Below are 27,162 nucleotides of genomic sequence, written 5' to 3'. Positions count from 1 at the left end.
ACAGTAACCTGTAGCAAACCGCCTGTGGTCCACATCACCGGCCCAATCCGAGTCGCTCCAACCTGCAAGTACAATATCTGAACCATTTGTCCCTGCGGGGTAATGAATCCCTAAATCAAACGTCCCCCTCAAATACCGAAGTATCCTCTGAGCAGCCTGCCAATGCACCGTCTTAGGTCCACTCATGAACCTTGCCAAGAGCCCAACAGCAAAACATAGATCAACCCTAGTGTTGAGAAGCCAAATCAAGGACCCAATCAACTAACGATAGCGGGAAGCATCCACCAAAGGAGAAGCTGAATGGGAAGTGGCCTTCCAGTTTGGATCCATAGGAGTAGAAAGGGCCCGACAATCCTCCATCTCAAAAGACACCAAGAGCTCCTGTACATATCTCTGTTGAGAGATGAAGATCCCCCTCTAAGACTGATAAATCTCATGGCCCAAAAAGAAATGGAGTAGACCCAAGTCCGTCATCTCGAATGTCCGATGTAAAGCTGACTTCGTCTCTTGGACCTGCTGTGCGTCATCACCTGTGACAATCAAATCATCAACATATAAGACAAAAAGCACACAACCATCCTCGGAAGTGTGAACATAAAGCTGTGGATCGGCCTTGGAACGCCGATATCCCAACTGAGACTGGAGGAACGAATCAATCTTCTCATTCCATGCACGCGGAGCCTGCTTGAGGCCATACAAGGCCTTCTTCAACTTGTAGACTTTCCCATCTGAAGATCCAAAGCCAGGAGGCTGCTCAACATAGATCTCCTCCTTCAAATCACCATTGAGGAAGGCCGACTTCACATCCAACTGGTAAACAGGCCATCTCCTATGGCCAGCCAAAGCAAGAACAGCTCTAATGGTCGCCATACGAGCTGTGGGGGCAAAAGTATAATCCCTGGGCGCTGTGCAAAACCTTTAGCAACAAGGCGAGCCTTGTGCTTATCCAAAGAACCGTCGCTAAGGTATTTGGTCTTGAAGACCCACTTGACGCCAATCACCTTCTTATTCGGGGGGCAAGGCACGAGTGACCAAGTGCCATTCCTCTCAATAGCCTCCAACTCGGCTTCCATAGCTTTCTTCCATGGTGCGGACTGTAAAGCCTCCTTCACGGAGGTGGGCTCTCGATCCTGCATAACACGGGTCATCAAACAATAGTTAGAGCAAACAAGCTCCGTAGAATGTGCCTGGTGCCGCCGTGACCACCGCGGACCATCCTGCGGTCCCCACTCCTCAGGAACCCCCTCGATCCCTGAATCACGGGGTGTGTCACGAGCCCAGCGAGGAGGAGGCCGAACCTCCCCTCGTCTCTCTCCATCAGCAGAGGACTCTAGAATATCCACCGGTGGTAACTCCTCTAAGGTGACCGGTGGTGCAGTAGACTCTGTGTCGGAAACAGAATCATAATCAAAAGGCACGAGCTCCAGTGGAACTGTAGAAGGAGCCCAACTCTCCCCTGGATCTCCAAGAACGGGATGCTCCTCACCCGTTGATATAGCCGGAACCTCCACAAACCGCACATACATCGCGGCTAGTGTACACATCCCGCTTGACGGGATCATACAATCAGTAGCCTTGGGACTAGGAGCTGTAGCCAACAAATACCTGTTTTCGGAAAGCTGCTTCAAATTTATCACGGTGAGCCTTGGGAATGTGAACATAGGCATCACACCCAAAGACCCGAAAGTAAGAAACATCTGGCTTCGTCCCAAAATAAGCCTCAAACGGGCTCATCCCTTCCACGGCCGAAGTAGGGGATTGATTAAGGACGTGGACTGCAGTAGCCACAGCCTCGGCCCACAGAACCTGAGGGGTCTGTCGATGCTCCATCATGGTGCGCGTCATCTCGATCACACTACGGTTCTTCCGTTCAAGAATGCCATTTTCTTGAGGAGTGTTGGTATTGGCAAACTCATGGTGAATTCCTTTATCTGCACAAAACCGAGCAAAATCATTAGAAACAAATTCACCGCCCTTGTCGGAGCGCAAGGTCTTCAACTTCCGGCTCGATCGGTTCTCCTCAAAGAGAAGCCAATCTTTGAAGTGTGAGAAAGCTTCTGACTTTAATGCCAAAAAGTAGGCCCATGTCATCCTGCGTAGTCATCCACGATCAGCATGAAGTACGAGCTCCCACGTAAGGACTCATTCCTCATAGGGCCACATAGATCCGTAGATACAAGCTCCATTGGTGAAGTAGACCGCCGCGAAGCTGTGTGGGGAATGGCATCCCTATGCTGCTTCCCCCGAATGCAGGAGACACATGGCTGCTGGCTCACCACTATATCCGAACAAGCTGTCCACGTGACGCCCTCCGAAGATAATCATAGTTCAGGTGACCAAACCGAGCATGCCATAGTTCTGACTGTGACTGAGAGGTAAGAAGAAGAGTAGAGAGGGCGGTGGAAGACTTCAGTTTATAAATGCTGTTCTCCTTATATCCAGATGAGAGAACCTTCCTCGATCCACGCTCAAGGACTCGCACCGTAGTACTGTCAAACTCCACCAAAAGGCCAAGGGAGCAAATCTTATGAACTAAAAGGAGGTGGTACCCTAAGCCTGGTACATGCAAAACCTCTGAGGTATGGGTACCACCTCGTCCATCGGGAATAAGCTGCATCTTACCCTGACCTGCAATAGATACTGAAGAGCTGTCTCCAATGAGAATCTGTCCACGCGAGGGTCGCAATTGGGTAACACCATCTGATGAAGGAGTCATGTGCTGTGAGGCACCACTATCAACGATCCACTCTCGAGCCTGGGGAGCCATCATCGCAGCATCAGAAGCATTCGGTGAAGCGTCCTCAATGACAGCTAGATGAAGAAATGCAGCTGATGAGGGTGCAGCCACCGCTGCAGAATCCTTGGTGTCCTTCTTGTTGGTGTCCTTCTTGTCTTTGTCAGGGCAATCCTTATTCCAATGGCCAGTCTTTCCACAAATATGGCATGTGGAGTCTTTGTCCTTGTCCTTCTTGGACTTGTTATCCCTCTTCTTCTGAGAGGCTTGACCTATCAACGCCTCCGACTTGGAAGCATTATGTCCCTTTAATTGTTCCTCTTGGTCCAAGACCATAGGAACCAACTCTTCCCACCGAAGAGTAGACTCGCGCCCCGAAGCAATAAGAGCAGAGTAAAATATACCGAATCGTGGCGGCAACTGGAACAAAAGTGTGATCGCCATGTCTTCGGAGGAAATCGGCTTCCCTGCATTCTGAACCTGCATCTGAAGCTGCCTTAGCTTGTTAATGTGCTCCCGCAGCGAAGAAGACTTATTTACGGACAAGGTTGACATCTGTACCTCCAAAGAAACCCGCTTCATAAGAGTCATCCGATTGTACATCTGATCAAGCTCCAGCCATATCTCTCGAGCCACCGTCAAGTGCTCGATGTGAGCGATCACGGCTGTAGTACATGATAGAAAGAGAAAGGAACGAATCCTGGCATTCAGTTTGTCCCAATGAGACTGAGCCTTGGCCAACTCCGCACGAGCATCGGAAGAGAGTTTGGACTCATCTCTTACCGAGGGCCGGTCGATCTCCTGTACCAGCTCCGCCAAATCGTAGGACTCAAGGATGGCCAACATCATGACGCGCCAAATGCGGTAGTTGTCGCCGTCGAGCTTTTGATCTGCAGGAAGAGCCAGTAAGACAAGCACCTTTCGGTCCATAATCGACTAGAACTCCAAGTCAATCTCAGTAGACATCTTCACCTGTAATGCCTTCACAAACGCAAAAGCAGCCCCCTCTGACTGGGAAAACTCAGCTTGCTAAGGCTCTTCCACGTCCTGTACCTTCTTCACCCGCCGGAGGCGATCAAAAAGCAAAACCTGCACTTGTAGGCTGAAAACTCAAACTTCCTGCGAGCCCACACTCGTTTCAACCTTTGTTCCAAGGCACAGCCCTCCTGTCTGCCCTTAAACGCAAAAAACGCAAATTTGTGTCGCGATGGAAACTCCTCTTCAAGTTGATTCTGCGCTCAGTCAGCCCTCTAACACTGCTCTGATACCATGTCAGAGTGCAGCGGTGCGGAAGCGTAGGACTGAGAGAGAGAGAACGCAGAGAGAGAAGAGAGAGAAAGAGACAGTGGAAGATAAAGATCTGCTGTATAAAGTGTGCTGAATACAAAGATATGCAGATATATACACGGGCGCAGTGCGCTGGACTGCGTGTCTCCACCTCGACGATGCAACCTGCTGTTCACCTCGAAGTCCGCTGCAGTCTGCACTATCTCCTGTCTGAAATCTGCGAACAGAGACGGAATCTGTGCGTGTCACCGGTCTGTAATCTGCGAGCAGAGAAGTGTATAAGACTGCTGGGAATGTCGGCTATTTATAGCCAGAATCTGCCAGAAAATAGGGCGCCAATGCAGCCGACTGCCTGCAATGGGTCGGACTGCCACGTGGCAGTTCGACTGTGCAGTCCGACTGCACCAGCCTCCTACCTGGCTGTGATCTCCTGCCTGGCTGTGATCTCTAACATCATGATGCTTCAAAGACTGGAAAGAGTGCAGATGTATTGGCATCCGAGTGGTGCGAGGCAGTGCAGGCTGTTGGGGCAGAAAATGTAGTGCAGTTTGTGGCAGATGGTGAATCTACAAATAGGGCAGCAGGAAACATTTTAATGGCAATGTATCCACATATCACCTTTAGTCCATGCATGGCGCATTGCTTGAATAACTTGTTGAAGGATATTGGAGACTTGCCATGGATTGCATCTCTTGTTGCAAAAGGCAACAAGATTATCACTTTTATATGTAATCATCAGTACTTGCATGCTGAGTTTCGCAAGAGAAGTGACAAAGAACTTCTTAAATACTCGGATACACGATTTGCATATAACTTTCTTATGCTTGGTCGATTGCACTATTGCAAAGGTGCAATTCAGGAGCTATTTGCTAGTGATGAGTATGAAAATTGGACTGGGGCTGCCACTGCTACTGCTGTGTTATGTAATGCATGTGTTTTTGATAGAGATTTTTGGGATGAGGTTAATCGCACCAACCAAATGGTTGATCCTATTATGCACATGTTGAGGCTTGCAGATGGCATGGATCCATGCATTGGGAAGATCTATGAAGGTATGGATCGCATGATTGAGAGGTTGGAGAGTTTGGAACCAAATGCAAATAGGTATGAGCAGATCAAGGAGTTATGCATCAGTAGATGGAATGAGTATGACTCTCCTATGCATGCTGCAGCATATGTGCTTGATCCTGAGTTTCAAGGAAAGATGCAAGAAAGAGACCTTGAGGTGGTCAAGGCTTGGAACACATTGCTTGCAAGGCTTTATCCCAGCCGTGAAATGCAACGCAAAATTAAAAATCAGCTCTCTGTATATCGGCAAACATTAGGGATGTTTGGTATAGAGGATGCACTAGAGGACAGGATAAATATTGGGGCTGCTTTATGGTGGGAGGACTACGGGGAAGATGCTCCAGAGTTGCAAAGTTTGGCTATTCGTATTCTTAGCCAAACAATTAGCTCTTCTTGTTTAGAGCAACTATGGAGCTCATTCAATCACATTCACTCAAAGAAGAGAAATCGTCTTGGTACAATGAAGACGAATGACCTAGTTTATGTGAGCTCCAATCTTCACTTGCTAGCTCGTACATCAGTTGCAAAGGCTGATTCTTTTATATGTTGGGAAAAAGATGACGATGATGATGATGGTGATGATGATGGGCAGGATGTTGTTCAGCAGGATGAGCATTCAGGCACAGTGGAGCCATCTTCCATGAATCAGAGCACTTAGTAGCTAGCCTTTTGGAACTTTAGAGTATTGGCTTGGAAATTGGAGCTCTTGTAACTTGGATCTTTACTATTTAGGCTTTAAAGTTTACTGTTTAGTGCATATTTTGTGTTTTTGCAATGCACACTTGTTGCCAGTTGGACTTATGCAACATTGTTGATTAGAATGTTGAATTATGAATGCGACAATCCATTACTAGTTACAATGTTTTGAATCTTTATTATTGTTGAAACTTGATTAGTATGTCTCTAGAGTCTAATTTCATGAATTATGGTTGATATGATCTCTCTCTCTAGATTCTAAGACAAGTGTTAACTCTCTCTCTCTCTCTCTCTCTCTCTCTCTCTCTCTCTCTCTCTCTCTTTTTTTCGTAAATCTCTCTCTCTCTCTTTTTTTATTTCGTAAATCTCTCTCTCTCTCTCTCTCTCTCTCTCTCTCTCTCTCTCTCTATATATATATATATATATATATATATACCGTTCCCTCCGTTCCCGTTCCCTCACTTTGGACGTTCCCCCTGTTCCAGGGGGTCCCGTTCCCGTTTCCGTTCCCCGTTCCTGGTAACTATGGGAATTTTAATGTTAATCCCATAGAAAAGAAAACTAGTGAATTCAAGACAAATTTACTAAGAACGAAAATTTCTATCCGAATTCAATAGAAATAAGATAAGTCTCTTAAGAAATACTGCGAACTTACAGTAGTCGGTTGGTAAATTATTAAAGCATCTTATAGGCTAGAAACTGTTAGGGAAACTATGAAAACCCAGAACTCAAGAGAAATCATGAGGAGTTTTAATGTTAACCCCATAGAAAAGAATACTAGTGAATTCAAGGCGAATTTGCTAAGAACGAAACCCTAAAGAAACTAGCCAAGGATATAGTTTTAATCTAAAAGCTCTAATAGAAGATTTTAAAAATCGGAAATCACTTAAAGAAACTGACTTAAGGCCAAGAAACTTGGTTACAAGAACAAATCTTATTTTGGGAAGTTAAAGAATAAATCATTTAGGCACCTAGGAACTACTTGGTCCGCTATATAGCCCAAGTTCTACTTGGGACACCTAAAAACGCTCACTATAGGTGCATTGGATCTTAGTGACGTGCAGATGCGTTGGATAAGGCAGCACATGAAATTGTAATTTTTCTCTTGTATGCGCGAGAGAATACATATTATGAAACATAATCAATGAATTTGTTTTACTCTCCGTGAGTAAACTATGCAAACGAACAACTAAGCATAAAAGGATTCTTTTTAATTAATGAAGCTGTTTTTATATGTTTCACATAATGTGATAGGTAATTAGATAACTAAGAACTCCCATAGAGGGAAGCGGGCGGATGGATTCCCGACAAATCCAGTCCTATGGCAAGGTGGTCTCGGTTAGCCGAGAGGTTTCCCCAAAAACAATCGCTAGGAAGAAGCTCTAGGAATGGCTGATTCGCTGAATTACCTAGGGTTTGGTCTCAGAACCTGAACTGTATAATATCTTAGAGAATAGGTACGACGGTTGTGCCAGAGCACTGCGAGGGATTTCATAAATCCTTAGTCTGCTACTGAAAAAAAAGTGTTGTACTCCATGAACCAAGGCTAATGGTAGTCGCTCCTTCCGAACACGAAGCCTCTCAAAGGACACCTCCGAATGTGAGCTAGTTGTTGATAGGTGACTGTTAGGTCAATTAGGAACCTTCAAGTCGGTCCTCCGTGGGTAACGGTAGGACACTTTCCCTGCAGGGTAGACCTAGGGTGAACTAGCTAAAAATCCAATCATTCTAGTTAGAGTTCAGATGGCAACGGCTGGAAGGTAAACTTTGGGCGACTACTAAAACATTATCTATCACGTAATCAAGGCAAGTACGTTACAAAATCTCATGGCCTAAAAAGAAATGAAAAATGCCCATATCCATCATCTTAAACACCTTGTGTATGCTACCTCCTTGACCTGCGAGGCATGGTCACTACCAAAATAAGATCATCCACATAAAGCACCAACAACGTGTGCCCTCTAGCTGAGGTGTGGACATACAATTGGGGATCACAAGAGGAACGTCGATACCCCAGCCCTCCCTTGGAGAAACAAGTACATCTTCTTGTTCCAAGCACGTGAAGTGAGGCGATAAAGGGGTTTCTTTAACCCGTACACTTGTCTATCTAATGAGGAAAAGCCAAGAGGCTACTCAACATAGATCTCCTCCTTCAAATCACCATTGAGGAAGGCAGACTTTACATCAAGCTAATAAACCGGCCATCTCCTATGGCTAGCTAAGGCAAGAACAACCCTAATGGTAGCCATCGGAGCTATATGTGCAAAAGTATCATGGAAATCCACCCATGGCTGTTGTGTGAAACCCTTTGCAACGAGCCATGGATAATAAAAATCCAGAGTACCATCGCTATGATATTTGGTCTTGAAATCCCATTTCACACCAATCACCTGACTATGAACGGACCAAGGCACAAGATCTCCAAGTGTCATTCTATTGGCACGGGTCATCAAACATTAGTTAGTACAAACAAGCTCGCCAGCATGTGCTTGGTTCCTCTGAGACCACCGTGCTTCATCCAGCAACTACCACTCCTCAGAAACTCCCTCAATCCTGGAATCACAGAGTGTGTCTTGCACCACCCGAGGAGAATTGCCTTCCTATGAATGGGCCGAGACACAAGATCCCAAGTATCATTCTACTAGCATGGGTCATCAAACAATAGTTAGTACAAACAAGCTCGGTAGCATGTGCTTGTCTCCTCCGAGACCACCGTTCTTCATCTTGCAACTACTACTCATCAAGAACTCCCTCAATTCTGGAATCACAAAGTGTGTCTCATGCCCAACAAGGAGGTTGGATCTCTCCTCTACATGCACCATCTGCTAACGTCACTGGAACATCCAACGACAGTGGCATAGTCGAGAAAGTTGGTAAGAAAGTAGTATCCTTATCCAAAGAGGAAACACCTCCACGAGAAGCAGGCTCCAAAGGTACAAGCGATGGTGCCCAACTGTCTCTTGGATATCCAAGCACGAGATGCTCCTTACCTCCCTCTGAGATTAGAACCTCCACGAACCAAACATCTCGACTCATGTAGACGGCCTGTTTGACAAAATCATACAATCAATAATTGTGGGATTGTGAGTTGTAGCCCACAAACACCTGTCTTTGAGAAGCCACTTCAAATTTATCACACTGAGTCTTCAAAGTGTGGACATAGGCATCACACCCAAAATCCCTGAAATGAGAAACATCAAGCTTAGACCCAAAATACACCTCATGGGTTATCATACCAACAACGGCCAAAGTGGGGAATCAATTAAGGATGTGGACTGCAATAGCCACGGTCTCGGCCCAAAGACACTAAGGTGTCTGTCTATGCTCCATCATGGTGCAAGACATTTCAATCACACTTCGGTTATTCCACTCTAATATGTCATATTCTTCAGGTGGATTTGTGTTTGCAAACTCTTGGTGAATATCATAATCTACACAGAACCTAGCAAGCTCATTACAAACAAATTTTTCTCCCTTATCCAATCATAACGTCTTCAGTTTCCAACTTGATCGGTTCTCCTCAAAGAGTAACAAATCCTTGAAGTGAAAGAAAGCCTCCAACTTCAACTGCAAAAAATAAGCTCCTCTTGGTCCAAAACCACAAGGACCAACTCTTCCCAGCAAAGAGTCTCTAACCACCCTAAAGCAATCAAGGCAAAGTAAATGCATTGAATCGGGGTGATAACTAAGAAAGAAGAGTTATTGCCATGTCCTCCAAGATAATCGCCTTCCCTATGTTTTGGACCTACATTTGCAATTGCCAAAGATTATTGACATGCTCTTGCATAGAAGACTTGTTAGGACTCAAAGTCCTCATCTAAACCTCCAGAGACGCCCACTTCATCACGATCATCCAACCATATGTCTTGAGCCACAATCAAGTGCTTGATGTGAGCAATAACGGCTAGAGTGCAAGAGAGAAAGAGAACGGAATGGATGCAGGCACTCAGTTTATTCCAATGTATCTATACCTTTATCAACTCAGCTTTCTCATCTAAAGAAAGATTGGAGGCATCACAAGCTATAGGATGGTCTATAGCCTTGGTCACAAGCTCCGCCAAATCATAAGACTCCAAGATGGCAAGCATCATTACGCACCATATGCAGTAATTTTCCCTATCAACCTTTTGATATGAAGGAAGAGTCAGTAGCACGATGACCTTCCAGTTGATAATAGCCTGAAACTTCGTGTCAATTTCAATCGACATTGCAAATAGAATGACCTATACAAAAACAAGGGCAGCCCCCTCTGACTCCGTGCACAGTGTCGATGCTTGCAAGGGCTTACTCTGCTTGTCCTCAAGGAATTTCATCCACCGGAGGCAATGAAAACTCAATATCTATAGCAAAAGGCTGAAAACGCAGCCTTTCCTTCTCCACGAACAACAAGAACCTGCAAAAAACAGCAATTTCACTCCTCCTCTGTGCACAACCTGTTCACCGCAGCCTCCAAAGGCTGAAAACTCAAACTTTTGTCATGAAGAATCCTCCCGACCAGGTCTGCCCACAATCAATCAGCCCTTCCACGTTGCTTTGATACCATGTTAGAGTGCAGTGAATGTGGAAGCATATGGACAAGACTAACAATACGAGAGAAAGGGAGAGAGAAAAGAGACAAAAGAATGCAGAAATCTACAATCAATGAATGCTGAAATGAAGAGGCAAAGATACAACAACGAGGCAGAGATACAACGGTTGTCGGTGTATCTCCTCGAGCCGGATCTCTCCCACCAAACCTGCCAAGATGAACGAAAGAGGTCAGGCTGAAAATGAGATATAAATAGCCAGAAAAGAAAGGGAGAAATAAGGCAGGTCGGCCAGCCAAATCTGGCTGACTGCAGCCAGCAGATTTGGTCGATCCTCAAATTCAATACTCGCAACTATGAAAAAGAAATCCCACCTCCATGGGCACACACGTTATCCTCCCAGTGAGTACACACACACATCTTTATTAATAATGGCAAAGGTGACCGGTGAAAATTTAAAATTTTTGAACCATTTTTCTCATTTCTAATGAGAAGAGAGAAGTTAGAACATATTAAGCAAGCAAGCATGGTGAATCATCAACAAAACTTGGCATAATGCTTGAGACTATAGAACAACAAAAGGAAGAAGGATCAATCAGATTGCTCACCACAAAGGTTTGCAATTACTGCAAGAATTTTCATTCGATTGGTTATTAAGGTTCTATGAGTAGAAAATGAAATCAATTAGTGTGTAAGTTTCTATACGCAATGATTAATTTAATCTGAATGAACCTTAATGGAAGTTTTGTTAAATTTATTAAATTTGAAGATGGGGAACAAAGTTTTAGGCCACAAAACCTAAATTTCATTGATTAAGGGATGCTAACAAACACAAGGAAAAGCTGAGACATGCAACAAAAGGCATATAATGCAGCAAAAGGCATAGAACACAGCTCTTCTTTTTTAGGAAGCCTATATCAAGACGGGTGATGTGAGAGTGCACAGCGGAAGAGAAACACAAACACAAAGAGAAGCAGAGAGAGAGAGAGAGAAAGGAAGCAAAAGATGAAGGAAGAATATTACACTAACTGTAAAAGAATGCTGATACAATTATGATGGACTAATTGTATCAGCATTCTTTTACAGTTAGTGTAATATTCTTCCTGGTCGTCCACACGCAGCTCCATAGGTCTAGGCTGAGGAAAGCCAATCTCCGCCAACATACCACGAAGCCAAACTACCTCTATAGTTATAGAACATAAGGCACAATACTCTGCCTCTATAGAAGAAAGGGCCACAATAGGCTGCTTGTTGCAACACCTGCAAGATAGCTCCCGATCCAAAGGACAAGGCATAACTTGTAGTGGACCGGCACAAATTCACATCACCTACCTAGTCAAAATTACTCCAACCAAAGAAAGTAACCCCCTCTCCATACATGATCCCATAGGATCGAGTACCCTGTAAATAATGAAGAACATGCAAGGCCGCTCTCCAATGCTCCTAAGTGTGAGTCTTCATGAAAGAAGACCACAATGCCACAACAAAAGAAATATCCACCCGAGTGTGAATAAGCCAGCCAAGGGAGCCAACAAGACACCTTTAACAGGTGGCATCTATAAGGGGAGCTCCGGTTGCGAAAAGCTTGGACTCTAGGTCCATGGGATAAGAATTAGGCCAACAATCGGCCATACCAAACTCTGAGAAAAGCTCAGAAATGTATCTGAGCTACGAAATAAAAATGCCATGTGCCATCATCTAATAGATCTCCAATCCAAGGAACAAGTGGAGGATCCCAAGATCTGTCATGTCAAACTCCTGTCACAAAATCTTCCGAGTATAACTCCCTGTAATAATAGGATCATCCCCATACAAGATGAGCAAAACACACCTGTCACCCTCAACCTTGAAGTATAGGTCGGGTTTGTGAACTAAACGATGAAAGCCACTCTATAGAAAAAATTGATCAATCCTCTGATAGTAAGCACGAGGACCCTGCTTCAAGCCATAGAGAGCCTTCCACAATCTATAGACATAGTCCTTCGCCTGCACAAGAAAAACTAGAGGCTGAGAAACATAAATCTCCTCCTCAAGGACAACATTTAAGAAGGCAAACTTAACGTACATCTAATAAACAGACCAACGGTGGTGGGTTGCAAGAGCCAAGATAGCCAGAAAAGTAGACATCCGAGCCATAGATACAAAAGTCTCAAAATAGTCCAAACCTGCCCTCTGAGCAAAAGCCTTGGCAACAAGTCTAGCTTTGTACTTGTCCAAGAAACCATTTGCAAGGTACTTGGTCTTATTGACCCACTTCACACATATCACCTTCCACTCCAAGAGACTTGGAACCAACTCCCTGGTCTATCTATGATCAATGGAATTGAGCTCCTCCTACATGGCCTAACGCCCAATATCCTATGCAAGAGCCTCCTTGACTGTAGTAGGCTCACTATCATGAAGAATCTGTGGCATAAGAGCATAGTTCACACACAGTGAACTATTCCGTTGGGCTTATAAGCGAGCTGATTTGCGTGGATCTGAAGGAGAAGCAAGAAAGTAAGAAAAACTTGAATCTTACATGAGCTGTTGATACCATCCAGGAATCCGAATAGGCTTAAGATCCTTGGAGGCTGAAGCCTCGTCAAAGATCACATCTTTGCTTTCTTCACCTCAAGCTTCCATGTCAACGAGTCATAGAATCAATAGCCCTTCGTGGTAGTGTTGTAGCCCACGAAAAGGAGCTTCCTGGACTTCAAGTCAAGCTTTATCTTCCCCTTCTTCTTATCCACATGGACAAAATGGATCACATCCTAAGATGCGAAAGTGAGACACGGAAAGCTTTCGACCAAAGAAAGCCTTGTGAGGAGTCATGTCCTGTAACACAAAACTTGAGGAGCAGTTGTGGATGTGAACCGCAATAGCCACCGCCTCACCCCAAAGGGTATGAGAAAGACCCCAATGCTCCAACATCCATTGGGCCATTTCTCGCATGGTCTGATTCGCACACTCCACCGCCCCATTCTCCAAGGGTGTGTTTGGATGGGTATACACTCCACCCGAATGCCATGATCCCTACAAAACTAAGAAAAGAGATTAGAAGTAAACCCTCCACGATGATCTACTCGTACGCCAGGAACTCTAAAAGTAGTCAGTGTCTCCACAAACACCTTCCACTTGCAGAAATGGAAGTACATTTAAGGCCACACATAGCAACTAAAGTGGTCTATAACTAGTATCAGATACTTGGCCTTCCCAAGGGAGACCGTGCCCATAGGTTCATAAAGATCGGTGTGAACCAACTCAAGCTGGGTAGAAGCCCTCCTAGTGGCAACCTGGAGATGTGGCTATCTATGCTACTTGCCCCTCAAATAGCTAGGGCGCAAAGTGTGAATAGGAGGGAAATCAAGAGGCCCCTCCACCATCTTCTTCTGAGAAGCCCATTAGATAGCATCAAAGTTGAGATGACCACAAAGCAGCCCAAGCTCCTGGGAAGACCTCATAGCTAAGGCTATGAACATGTAAAGCCCACCCTCCTGGGATCCTATCCAAAGAACGGCACCTATAGAAGCATCCTCCACTGTCATTGTATCCTATGTAAATATTTCACATGTACCAAGCTATGTAAGACCATGAACAAACAATAGGTTAAAACCTAAATTTGATATATAGAGAATTTTGGCTAAAGAAGACTACCTATCCGGCAATAAAAAAATAGCTCCTACTCCTCGAACGAGAACAGTAAGAGTTATCACCAATGGTGACTATGTCCCCTCTGGCACTCAAGATCCTAAAGCCAATCCTATCTGTAGGTCATGTGAGAAGAGGCCCCACTATCAATGAGCCAAGGCTTCTCCTAAGTGAAAGAAGCAAGAGTTGTATCCTCCTCGACAAATACGTGCACAAAGACAGAGACTGTTGTTGTTGAGGCATCCTTCGAATCCTTCAAATCCTTCTCCTTTGGATTCAAATGGGGGTACTTTTGCCAACACTTCCTCTCAGGGTGAGTATCCTTCCCACAGTGTAGATAGTAAATGCCTTGGTGGAGCCAAAACCACTGGCCCTAACCTCTCTAAGTGGCTCATCATACTCCGAGACAAGCACTGAAAGCTCCTCCCATAAGAGTGTCTCATGACTCCTCCCCATCTAGGGCCTTACAGTCCATGATAGCCTAAAACTCCATGTCGATTTCCGAAGACATGGTCGCATAAATAGCTTGCACAAGAAAATGGGCAGCCCCTTGTGACTCTGAAAGGCAACTTGCTAAGGCTTCCTCCACTCGTCCCAAACCTGCTCTAACCGCTTGAGGTCATTGAAGTCTGAAATCTGCCACAAAAGGTTGAAAACACAGCCTTTCCTTCTTCTTGAACAGCAAATCCTGCCAAAAAAAGTAAAATCACTTCCTTTCCCATGCCTCTCTGCTTGCTTCAACCTTCTATCAATACGCAGCCCTCCTGCAAACCCTCGAACGTTGAAAACGCACCCTTGGTGTCACTCTGAAACCTGCTCTTCATATTTGCCCACAATCAATCAGCCCTTCAATGCTGCTTAGATACCATGTTAGAGTGCAGAAAATGCAGAAGTGTATGACTAGAATGAAAGAAAGAAGTGAACAAGGAGAGAGAGAGAGAGAGAGAGAGAGAGAGAGAGAGAATAGAAGACTGCAAAGAATGAATGCTAAATACTAAAGCAAAAATGTGCCAGGGTTGTGTGAGTATAACCAGCTGGACATCTCTCTCAACCTCACGAAAATAAGCAGTGGCCCGGGGACAAGCCAACGTAAATAGGCAAAAAAAGATATAATAATTTGATGAAGTCAAAACTGCCTGATTGCTGCGATAAACAGGCCAACTAATAGAGTAATAATAAAACTGTTCCAACAAATGAAACCTACTGTATGGCAAATCTGTCTGCCCTGCCTACCCTGATCCACCTGCCCTCCAAGATCCACCTACCCAAATCGCTGCCCAAACCTGGCTATTGCCCACAACCTGCACTTGTACAATGCAATGCTGCACAAACTGCCCTAATCTGTCTTGTACATGCTTGGCCCGTCCTGGAGGTGACCAAATCTCTAACAAATTCATGCTTGGTTTTGTTTCTTGGCTAACATGGTTAATGCGTTACCAATTGGTTTTTGAGCTTTTTCTACAAGTTCTACAAGAAGCAGTAAGGAAACACGTCAGTGTGATGTGAAAGCCCAAGGCTATGAGATGATTGCTTCTTTGAAAAGGCACAATAGAGGGCATATGTTATAGTCATAAGAGGGGTCTTTGCTCAACAATTCTTTGCCATGCTTTCCAAATACATTGCAAAATATTGTCATCTTACAACGTACGCGTGTTGGCAATTATATGCAAGCACAACAGCGGTTATGGAAGGATCACAAATTAGAGCAAAGTCAATAAGACATGGACTACCATTCACAAAATTTGTTGATTATAAGTTTGAGCTTTGAGGCAAACTACATGGCTAATGTAGCCATGAGTCGATCTCACACCATGGTGGCTTGCTTGGACCTCTAGGAAGAAAAGCATATGCAAATGTTGAGTTAGAAACTTGCAGGGTGCTTCTCTGCATAAGCTCGCACTTGGGTAAGGTGTTGAACTAGTTGGATAAGGTAATAATTTCCAACAAATAATTAGAGGACACCAAACTATTATGCCACAATTTGAGTATCTAAAATACTTTTGAAGTGGATCAATGTTTCAAGCTAATGCTACCCAAGTTTCGCTAGCTAAGGTCTACCGTCTACTTGAGAATTGCAATATTGGTATTCAAACCCGGACACAAGGGATGCAAGGTAATGTGTTTAGATCCATCATGCCTAATGCACAAAATGGAATGTACGGGGACTTTGGCTTGTAATCAAGTTTTCCTAAGAGGAATTAATGGCAGTTGTTTGCCTGTAGGTATGCAAGTTGTATAAGTAGTTGGGACTGGTCTTAAAAACCATGTTGCAAGTATTGCATATGTAAGCATGGTATTTTCAAGAAGGGAATATGTCACCAAGATGTGTTTTTCCAAGCTTGGAATAAACATGTGATTAACTCCAAACTCTTTAGGCAAACAAGACGTTGCATAAGTTGTGCAAGACATAGGCAAGCCCATCAATGGTACATATTCAATAGTTAAGAGCCAGAGATTAATTCCCTATTTAATGTGCAAGTGCAAAGTGTGCATTTAGGTATTTGGGGCTTTTTGAACCTTAGTACCAAAAGTTTTAATTAAAATATACAACATTGAAATTTAATATTTTTGGATGTAAAAATACTTTTTATGCAAAAACATCAAGGAAAAAGCTGAAAAAACATAAGTTTATGTGCCAATTAGGGGCAAATAGAGGAAATTTTTCAAGCATTCATGGCATGTAAGGGAGGGATGTAGCTGTGGCTGTTTTTACAGCATAATGGCAATTTTCTCTTTGTTTCTTGTGAGCATACATGCAAAGATATGTTGTTCTCTCATCTCCTCTAAGCATGCCCAAGAGGTGGTATTGTGCTAGCAATAGCTTGAGGAAGCTTTGAGCAGCATAGACTTCCTCTCTATGTTTGCAAGCTCTGTGCAACTTTCTCACTCCTCAATGGACACCAATATCATTGTTGGCAGCTGTCTCGGATTGCACAAGAGTCTTTTCCAGTTTTGTGCAGTTCTACCATTAAAGAACCCCCATTGAACACGTTCATGAAGTGTGATAAGCAGAGAATCCGTTTTCTTGACTTTGTTCGTGAGGCTATTGCTGATAGCAGCATTCATTCATAAGTAGGGGAAGTGTTACATCCTTGAACATCCAAAATTGGTGCCTGCAACATTGTCAAAGCCTTGGGTCATTGAGTGACTAAGAGAGTGTGCCCTTATGCAAGGGCAGCAGCTGAGTCTTATAAAAAGGACTTTGACTCCTTAGCCGCCCTTGGACTCTAATCTAAGCCCACTGGTTGTCACATCCACACACTCGGATACTGTGGGTTGGAGGTATTGGACACCAACCCTTGTGACGAGAGTGCTGGTCGCAGGCTCAAGGGCAAGCATGTTTGGCTTTCTGGTCAGATATTCATTTGCTTATGGTTTCTTCTACATGTGAGACAGCACCACAATCAACCATAAACACTCTAATTCACAATTTCCAAGCCTCGTCGACAAACTCCTGCCATCTAGCACTCAATGTGAACACCATCGAAGGAGGAATCAAGGAGGAGAAGTAACCCTTTATAGGAAAGGGGTCCCATGCGAATATGACCAGCAGTCCAACAAGGGAGTTGGCTGCCTGCATGCCAACTTCCCAGGCAGTGGGCTGTTGGGTTTGGGCACAGTGCTCATCCCTGAGACTACTCCCATAGGCAGTGCCCATCCTACTAAAGAACACATGGTTGAGAGTGGTCAATTGACAAGTGGGAAATAAGCAGAGTACTTTGAAAAGAACAAGAGGTTAAGTGAAGTGTCGGGACTGATAACAAATAATTACCTTGCAACACAATGTGAGCAAGCCCCAAAAACCCTTCTCGTTAGTCAAGCATTGCTTGCTCAAAAAATTATTACATGAGCCCATACCATGTATTTTAATATGTCAGTCACTCACTATATGGCAGCTACTAAGTTGGAAAATATCTGCAATGCATAGATAAAAGATTGTTTTTCAATTTAAAATCTATGGCCAACCGAAGCAAACTTCAAAATAGGCTCATTTAAAGCCATCCAACTAACAACTAACTAAGGTTATGCATAATAACTGCAAAATAGGCCAGTCAAAACCATTCAGACTATGTTTTATATCTTTCAAGCAAAATCTACCAAATGCATTTTACACATCTTAAAAAGGAATCCTAAGTTTTCCGGCTGAGGAAAAGAAATAGAATATACCTCATTTTCTGTGCCTTCATCATCTTTATAACCTGTCTTCAACATGATATCATGTATGGTTGTTAAGTCATTTCTAGAGCAAGCCTCCCACATTGCCGAATATGAGTGATTTTGGGGTTGGGTGTTTTCAATACGCTTAATACCCATTAAAATATAAGAGGGCACCTATAATTAGATCAGAAACAAAACGAGAAAGTTTCAGAAACAAGTGTTGACACACATTCTATCTAGTAGCATGGGTTCCCAAAAAAGGGCACATGCATACAGATACTAAGGCCTACGTGCTGCAAGATTTTCAGAAAACCATGTAGAGCGAGTTTTCTAGTACAGGGCACATGCATGCAATGCAACGATAGTAGGGCCTTCCTGCTGAAAGATCTTCAGAGAAACATGTAGAGCGAGTTTTCATTTTTAGAGAGATGAGTTTTAGCCTTTGAACAATTAGTCAGTTCGCTGTAGACACAGTAGCCTTTCAGAAGCTTGGTTTACATGTTTCGTCTCCTGTCAGAGGGCATATTCATATGTGGATTCAAAATAGTACTAATCAGATCTTCAAACCAGCTTGGTTTACATGTTTCCAGTCTTGTGGGAGGGCATGCAGCTGCAACTATGCATGTAATAACCTTACAAAATCCAAATCTTTTTGGGTTTCATTCAACATAACAAAAAAGTATTATGAACAAGAGGATGAGATTTGGGTTTTGGGTTGGGGGGGACAGTTTTTGTTTTTTTCCTTTTTTGGGGTGGGGGTGTGTGGAGAGAGAGAGAGATGGTTCAGCATGCTGGTCTTCTCCCTGAGGAGGATTTAGTCCCTCGGCATATGGCAGTCTCTTCTGTAGCACTGCCATGACTCTTCTTATGCAATTAATACAACCAGCCATTTCCAAAATTTAAAAAAAGAATGATATGAGGAAAAAGACAATGTAGGAGGCCCTTCATAATTTATTCAGCCTACAAAATACTAGCTAACACAATAAATGATCCAAAGAACAAGGTCAAAACAGGTGATGCTAACCTCTGATTGTTTTTGAAGTGCTGTCAAAGAAGTTACAAGGTTCCTTGCACTAGGTCGCTCTCGAGGCTCAAATTGAAGACACCGAGAGGCCAGGCGTACAAGCTCAATTCCATCCTCATTTGAATATTGCCCTTCCAAATATGAATCCATGAGCAAAAGCATGTTCTTACTCCTAATCAAATCGAGAGCCTGAGATTGCAAGCACCATATGTATTGATAAGTCGCTACTGTTTATTAAGAATCAACTCTTAGATTTGAAAACATCCAGCCATAAAAAGATGTGCAAACATTCATCTTGAGGACTACAACAGAAAAAAAAAAAGACAGTTTAATAAAATGATCAATCCTATTACCACGCTGAGGATCAGAAAAGCACAAATCCATCCTACTTGCCTTTCCAAGTATGAAACCATGAGCAAAAACATGTTCTTACTCCTCATCAGATGAAGAGTCTGAGATTTCAAGCACCATTAGATTTGGTTAAAATCATGCAACCATAAAAAGATGTCCAATCCATTCAGCTTTAATAGAAGAACAATGACAGGAAGTTGATAGCATGAAAGGAAAACGGTTGACCCCACTATGGACTCTTGAGGAGAAACGCACAAAACCATCCTACTCATGCAAACATACAGCGCAAGGAAACCTAAACTGATTACTGGCACTTTGCACTCTAATACCTTCCAATAGTAAGCCAAGAGACTAAGAATGAAGAAACTTCAAAGCTAAGATGCTCTCCGATAATCTTAATGTTCGACAGCTAAAGCAGCAATGTTAAATCTGTTCACATTAAGAGATAGTAAGATCACTCCTCATACACGATATTTAATGAAGCCCATTTCATGCCAGGAACTTGTAATGCAAGGCAATTTGGGAGATTGGATTATCAGTGCAGAGATAGAAGAACTCGCTAGTGCTTGCAGCTCAGATAAAACATGTTTGAAAGTTGTAAGGATTTAACCATGCATTTCCAAATCAAATAGTCAAACTACTAACAAACCCCAGAGACCTAATGCCATGACCAGTGACTTGTAAACAAATGAGATAAAATTTCTTACTTCTAAGTCACTTAAAAACATTTCTGGAACAATGCATGCAATCATAACTGGAACCCAAGCCCACCACCTGCAGAACATGTAGTTTCTTGGCTCTAATATGGAGGAGGGCAAGCCTGCCGGATCAGGAAATTAAATCCTTTTGAATCTAAAGAGATATCAGATTTGGCTTCATTGCAGCAACAAGACAGATTACAACTAGAAAAAGATGTGTGTTACTTGATCGGAGTCCAACAAAGAAGGCCCAAAGCCTTGTATTGAAGGACATTCGGGTATTTATGTTCCAGGATAAACCCATCTGTAAACGACTACACAGAAATGAGGTTTGGCATTATGTAGGACACCGTGCAAAGCTACTGGAGAAATTGGACCTGTAATAGACTTCATCAAGTTCCAACTCTCAAAGGGCTCAAAACCATACAATAGAGGGCATTCAGGTCTTCACACTCCAGGACAAGGCCATGAAATGAAACTTTAAGTGAAATGCTACATAGATGTGCAATTTTGCAGTAGAATGAAGAAACCCATCAGTAAAAGACCTAGAAAAGGTGTGCCAGAGACATCATTAAGCTCCAACTCTCAAGGGGCCCAAAACCATAGAATCGAGAACATTCAAGTCTTCATGCCCCAGAACAAACCTATCAGTAGAAGACTATATAAATATGCAGCACACCTCAGATGAAAGCAATCAGTACAAGACTACACCAAACACAAGGATTTCGTGAAATTTGACACTAAATAGACACAGGTTTTGCTTCCATCCGCGCACTAAAGAGAATAAACTCAGAAGTCTACATGTGATTTGAATGGGGTTCCACTCTCAATAGGATCGAAATGTTTACAATGAAGGACAACCCTTCCAGTAAACAACCAGCATTCTGTGTAAGTATCAATTAAAATCAAAACATTCATTCAGTTTCACATGTTTCTAGGCATATCCTTGAAGTTATTGCAGTTCATACCATCAGAAACACAATCTGCACAATTGGCCTAGACTTGATTTGCATGAACTCGTATCTCTAAGTTCTGAAATGAAGCTGCAAAATAGTCTAGACTGGAAAGTTGAAGTGTATCATAGAAAACAAATGAGGCACATACGTGACTTGGAGGAATATGTTTTCCACTCAACAGGTCCAACAGAACTGTACCAAAGCTGTAAGTGACACTTTCAGCTGTAATCCTGCCTGCAAGATGATGAGAAAAACACTTTTATTCAGACAGCATGTAGCAATAATCACACCTTATGAGAAAAACTGCTAGCAGACTAGGCTTGTTGCAGACTTAACAGAATGACATTAAAATACAACCCATGAATAAGAAGACACTAACAAACAACATTAGTATTATGTAACTGAAGCATACCATAAGACATACAACCCATGACTAAAGGGACACTAACAAAGAACATTTGTATTATGTAACTGAAGCATGCCATCAGACATGCTAAATTTCATATTAGCATCAGACAGACAAGCACCTACATTTATCAGGGATCAGCTATAGTCTTAAGGCAAATAAGACCTTGACAACATCAGACAGACGAGCATTCATCGGAAGGCACAAGTTACAAGCTAAATTTCACATCTGACTGGCCAAAAACCAATGAAAAACACAAAATAAGGAGTAAAGGATCAAACTGACTTCTCTGTAACTTCAACAGAGAGAGCTGATTGGGAGCAACAGCAAAGGATATCAAAACTTCCTCTCAGTACAATTTATGCAAAGTCCAAACTCCCTACATAAACCTAATTTTGCAGGAAACAAGATCAGATTGGAAGGGAGCCTTAGGAGCAAGGTTTCACATATTTCACAATGCATTAACAACAGCGGAAGCACTACTACTGCATACAAGGCAACAGAGATTGATAGCTAAACACATTGATTTCAAAAGTGAAAGATAGTCGAGAACACTATAAAAAGATCTGATGGATTCAGCTTGCCAATTTCTTTGTATGAAGCCCATCCTTGTCTATGATTCAGGTCCATAACAGCTCTAAATTATCTCATTAACAATGTCCTCGGCTGTCTCAAAAGTTGGTAAGGACAATCACTCAGCACATGTAATAAAAGGCACAACAGGAGTATTAGCCTTAAGATAAAAGTTTCTAACCTGTTCTTAGGTACTCTGGAGGTGTGAAGACCAGATTGGTGCTGTAACTCTTCCCATCTCTGCTGTTTTTCATAAGCCCGAAGCATGAAAGTCGTGGATTACCATCCTGTGAAAATGAAACCTTAATGAAAGGGAGCACATTTAAGTGCAGATATGTAAACATAGCATACTTTCACAGCACCTTCTGTACCTGGTCAAACATGACTCGATAAGCATTCAAGTCATGGTACAGGCGTCGACCTTGATTTGCACAATGTTCCAGAGCATGCGCTATGTATAGTGCAACTCTTAAACGCATTGCCCATTGCATAGGTTGATTTTCCCCTGTACAGCAACATCCTATTATAGACTGACACTTTAAAGTTCCGTACAGTTTGCACATTGTTAAGCACTGGGACATGGAAAACATCACTAATAATTTCAAAGTTTATGTTTGGAATAGAACAGTATACTGGTGCCACCATGTTCAATGCACAATATAACATTCTGCACAGACTATCCCACGAAATCACCATGTACATATTTCTTATACACAAATATGTTGAGCTCTTGAATGGGATGGACATAAGCTAAAACATGAGTCGATCAGTTTGAAAGATGGCAAACTCCTTGCATATGATTTTTCAATAATCTATGGAACACCATAGTGGACATTTCACACCCTGCAATTGGCCGAGTGACTTTCTCTCTGTGAAGCCCTCACCTACAGCTTTAGCTGTTGGTTGGCCATCCTATAACTACTGCTAAAAACAGAACTACTTCCTTTTGAGAAACAAAGAAGATTGTAATGCTTAAATGAATAATTCAGAAGAGAAATTGGAGAGGCATAGAACAGACTAAAGTCCAGTTTAAAAGGGCCCACATGTGGTTAAAACAAACTTTGAGTCAAAAAAAGTAGCATATTAGGATCATAACTAACTCAATGATGAAATGAACGAAACCTCAAATAATGGCAGGACTCACAGTGGAAGAGATGCTTTGCCAGAGTATCATTTGGCATGTATTCGGCGACAAGCAAACGTTCATCACCCTCACAGCAGCAGCCAATCAAGTTGACCAATCTCTCATGTCTGACTTGCCCAACTCCCCAAGCTTCATCCTGTGTCAACATGTTTCAGTAGTCGCACAAAGTTATGTTCCATACATCATACAGCATAACTGCTACCTTATAACAACATAGTGAGTTTGCTGTGATAGTAACACAGAAACCTTTATTTTAGTATTGTTAGGACTTCTAAAAATTAATCAGGCCTCTTTTGCAGAAAAGAGTTGCTATCAGTACCGCAAACTGTCTTGCATCAGGCCAGGCAGCTTTCGGAAAGCTTTTCACAGCTACCCAATAGTCGTTAGGCAACTTTCCTTTATACACTATGTTTGGGGCCTTCTCTCCATGATCAGATACTATGTTCTCTGGACTAAAACCTGCAGTGGCTAGTCTTAATTGTTCATATGAAAATTCTCGGAAAGCCGGTACAATTTCTGGCTCTGTACCACCATTTTCTGACAAAACGAATGTCAATAATCAGTTCAACAAACTCTCACACTGGATAATAAAGCAATCTAATGAACTAGAAGACATCTCCAACAATAAAATCCACCCCTAACTAGTGAATCTCTCTACATTCCTCCCTTCATTCCCCCTCTTCATTGTCATGTTTAACATGGATGATTGGCCAAGAACCTTGTTGAATCAGCAAACAACGAATCCTAATGTGTCTTCCTTCTATTAATCAGTGGATTTTCTGAATGATTACATTACTAGGCCCAAGAAAGAGCTGTGGGGACAAAATCCTTTGACCAAGTGTTGCTGTGCAAACTTATCGTTCTTGTAAACCGTTAGAATTGTGAGTTACATACAAGATGATCCAGATTACTGCAAACTGCTGATAGAGCATGCAGAGAGGAAGAACCTGTTTCTGGATTATCAGGTTCAGTGGGGAGCTGCGAGTCTGGAATGTTGATGTGCCGCTGAGTTGAGTGTAAGCAACCCATGATTTGCTTCGTTGGAAAGACAGAGGTTGCTGATTCACGGAACCATTACTCTAGCATCCCAGCACAGCAACATGCAGCACCGTGATGAATCAACCTCTGTCTATACTCTGCAGCCATGCAAAAGAAGGTGGAGGAGGTGACATGAAAGGCACAAGATTTCTCCTAAGCTGCCCTGTGATGATGGAGGCACAACATAGGAGATCTTAGTTCTACAAGTATCCAGCTGAGCTCCTGTGAGAAACAAGCCAGAGTTGGCTACTGACTCCTTGGCTGTACTGAATGGGGAAGAAACACTGGCAATCCGCTACTATGCTGCATCTACCGCCTGCTTTTCAGTGGATTGTGTCTGTTCAGCAAAAGCAGTCACTTTGTCCTAACCATTGGGAGGTAGGCTCTGATAACCTCCACCTGTTCAGAACACTTCCTTGTCTCCTTTGCTTGTCTCTTTCAGTAGCTGAGTTCTGATGGTCCATACACAGTGAAAGCCCAAACATGCTTTTTCACCCTGCTCTGCAACAGAGGCACTGTGTATTTGTAGAGCAGGATCAAGCAATTTCTCCCTGTTTGTGCCCTCCACTGTGATGAGCAAAGCAAATCCTCTCCTTCTGTTAACATAAGAAATCAACCACTGCCCTCACAGCATCACTTGAACATCCACATGCAGAATGCCCTGCTGCACTATTGTTCGCTGCATAAAAAGGACAACTATCCTTCCCCTAACAAAAAAAGCATAAATGCAGTTCTTTGTTGCTGGGAATTATACGTGAATTGAATCAGGGGGACCAAAAACAGACCCCATGGAGGAAACAAAAGAAGAGAAAGGGGGATGGCTACAGTAAGCAATAGCTCAAACGAAAGCTTCAAATGATGGAAGGGATGAGAAAGCCAAAAAGGAGCGTGGAGTCAGGGGAGGGGGTTGGGGGGGGGGGGGGGGGGGGGGGGGGGGTGTCAAGGAGAGAGAGGGGACGTTGAGAACTTGAGACAAACTGCTGGTTTTTCCTTTTTCGTCAAAAAAGGAGGGGAGAGAGAAATGGGGTACACTTGAGAGAGAAAGGGAGAGAGTGCAGCCCGTGTGTGTTGGGAAACAGAGCAATCTGCCTACAGCGCCATGTCAACCATTAAAAATGCCCAACTGATCTGTGTCTGTATCCAGCTAGTATGAAACCAAAGGAAGTGCAATTTTCAATTTGTCATGCAACTGCATAAAGGCCATATTTTCCTTTGTCTGCAATGACAGAGCTGAGAGAGAGAGAGAGAGAGAGAGAGAGAGAGGCCCCCGGGTGGGGAGGAGGGAGCTGCATAGAAATGTATGGGAGGTCTTATGCGCATGTGTGGACAGATCATAGATGGATGGATGGATGCAGGTATGCATGTGGACTCTCAGAGAATTTGCGAATTGAGCTCAAACATCCCCACTTTTCTCCTCCCCTGCCCATTTGCAGGAGACTGCACAGAGCAGAGAGAGAGAGAGAGAGAGAGAACGGGGGAAGGGGGGGCGAGAGCGGGGTAGAGAGAGAAGGTGGGCATTGAGAGAGTTCTGCGTGTACCCGTATGCCCGAGCCTCCAGGCTCGGTACCATGCCCAAACCTGGCCTCTCAGGCTGGGGACCTTTGTCCTAGCCTATCATCAGAGTATCCTATGCCAGCTCTTTTTCCAGCCTTTTCCCCCAAATTTCTTATTCCTCAATATCTCTTTTTGAATGCATTCACCACCCTGCAAGATTTTCCTAAACCCACAAGATTAGGCTGAGGACACACGCAGGTCGATCCAATTTGCAAATGTGTGATAAGTTTACTTCACCTGATCCCCATGAAAAAAGGAACTTTTGAAAATGGACAAGAGGGTCCTTCATTTACTTGGTACTGTCTTACTTATGTGGCATGACTACATTGGTCTGGCTTACGTATTCTCTCACCATTAATAGATACGCTCTTCTTCAACCACATGCCATGTGTGAGTCCGCATTTTTTGCCTACATGTGGTCGCTACATTTGGCTTGCAGCTAGTACTCCATGCATTCTCGCTCCATTAATAGATTTGCTCTTCTTCAACCGCGTGCCATGTGGGGTCCCCATTTTTTTGTCTACATCTGGTCGCTATGCTTTGCTTACAGCTAATACTCCACGCAAATCAATTGACCTCCATAGGGAGGAGAATAAGAAAATTGTTATTTTTGATTGTGGGGGGGGGAGGGGGGGGGGGGGAAGCAATGAAGTGGTTTTTCTCATTATCATAACTTTGATTTAATCATTATTCAAGGCATTTGCACCGCCAAGGTTTGTAAGAATGCTCCTTAGCAAGTTGATTGAGCTTGTTCTGTGTTTTGTTTGTAGTTGAGCTTACTAGATAAAGTTTCTTATGAGCTCTTGTATCATAGACAAGATTAGGATATAAATTCATGAGATTGTTGCTTTCAATCTTACAAAGTGCACAAACCTTGAAGGCAAAACATTCATGTTGTATGCATTATGAAGAAATCTCTCTTTTTTCCAAATGTATTCTAACTATTCTAGTAGCTTATAAAAGGTTGAGCATGGGGGCTTTCTAGATTACTCTAGATCATGAACATGTCTTGTGTCTTTACTATGTGATAAAAGGATTTTCAATGTTAACACAAGTTACTCCTAAGCTTAGGAGGGATTTCTAATGACTACTAACAAAACAAGTCCAACATAGCTTGTCTTATTCGAGCTCCAATAGAAAGTGTGCAAATTCATCGTATGTTGACACTATCAGTATTAAGCTTCGCTTTACGTGCAATCTCCCAAGACTACAGGGTCAAATCATATTGCACTAGGCAAGTGGCATGTGTACACATGGAAGCAGTTAAATACTCTGTTAACAATCCATTTTATCAACAACAACCAAGTGTGTGTAGGCTC

General features: G+C 43.1%; 1 protein-coding gene across 1 annotated transcript in view; it reads right to left on the bottom strand.

Annotated features, from left to right (window-relative positions):
• Positions 1 to 25,766, bottom strand: part of LOC148029950 (putative serine/threonine-protein kinase BSK3) — a 45,182-nt gene extending 19,416 nt beyond the window's left edge. The window contains exons 1-8 of the mRNA XM_087686233.1: positions 24,199 to 25,766; positions 23,571 to 23,788; positions 23,252 to 23,387; positions 22,479 to 22,612; positions 22,289 to 22,394; positions 21,277 to 21,362; positions 19,124 to 19,312; positions 18,109 to 18,273 (exon numbers count right to left, since the gene is read on the bottom strand). Of these exons, the coding sequence (XP_087542359.1) occupies positions 18,109 to 18,273; positions 19,124 to 19,312; positions 21,277 to 21,362; positions 22,289 to 22,394; positions 22,479 to 22,612; positions 23,252 to 23,387; positions 23,571 to 23,788; positions 24,199 to 24,280 (1,116 nt within the window). The 5' untranslated portion in view covers positions 24,281 to 25,766. The remainder of the gene's footprint in view (positions 1 to 18,108; positions 18,274 to 19,123; positions 19,313 to 21,276; positions 21,363 to 22,288; positions 22,395 to 22,478; positions 22,613 to 23,251; positions 23,388 to 23,570; positions 23,789 to 24,198) is intronic.
• Positions 25,767 to 27,162: the final 1,396 nt, after the last annotated feature.

Source organism: Lygodium microphyllum, chromosome 10 (assembly GCF_053477565.2).
Source record: "Lygodium microphyllum isolate KBCC chromosome 10, Lygodium_microphyllum_v1.1.10, whole genome shotgun sequence".
Lineage (NCBI taxonomy): Eukaryota > Viridiplantae > Streptophyta > Polypodiopsida > Schizaeales > Lygodiaceae > Lygodium > Lygodium microphyllum.
This window is presented reverse-complemented; position numbering and strand designations above follow the sequence as displayed.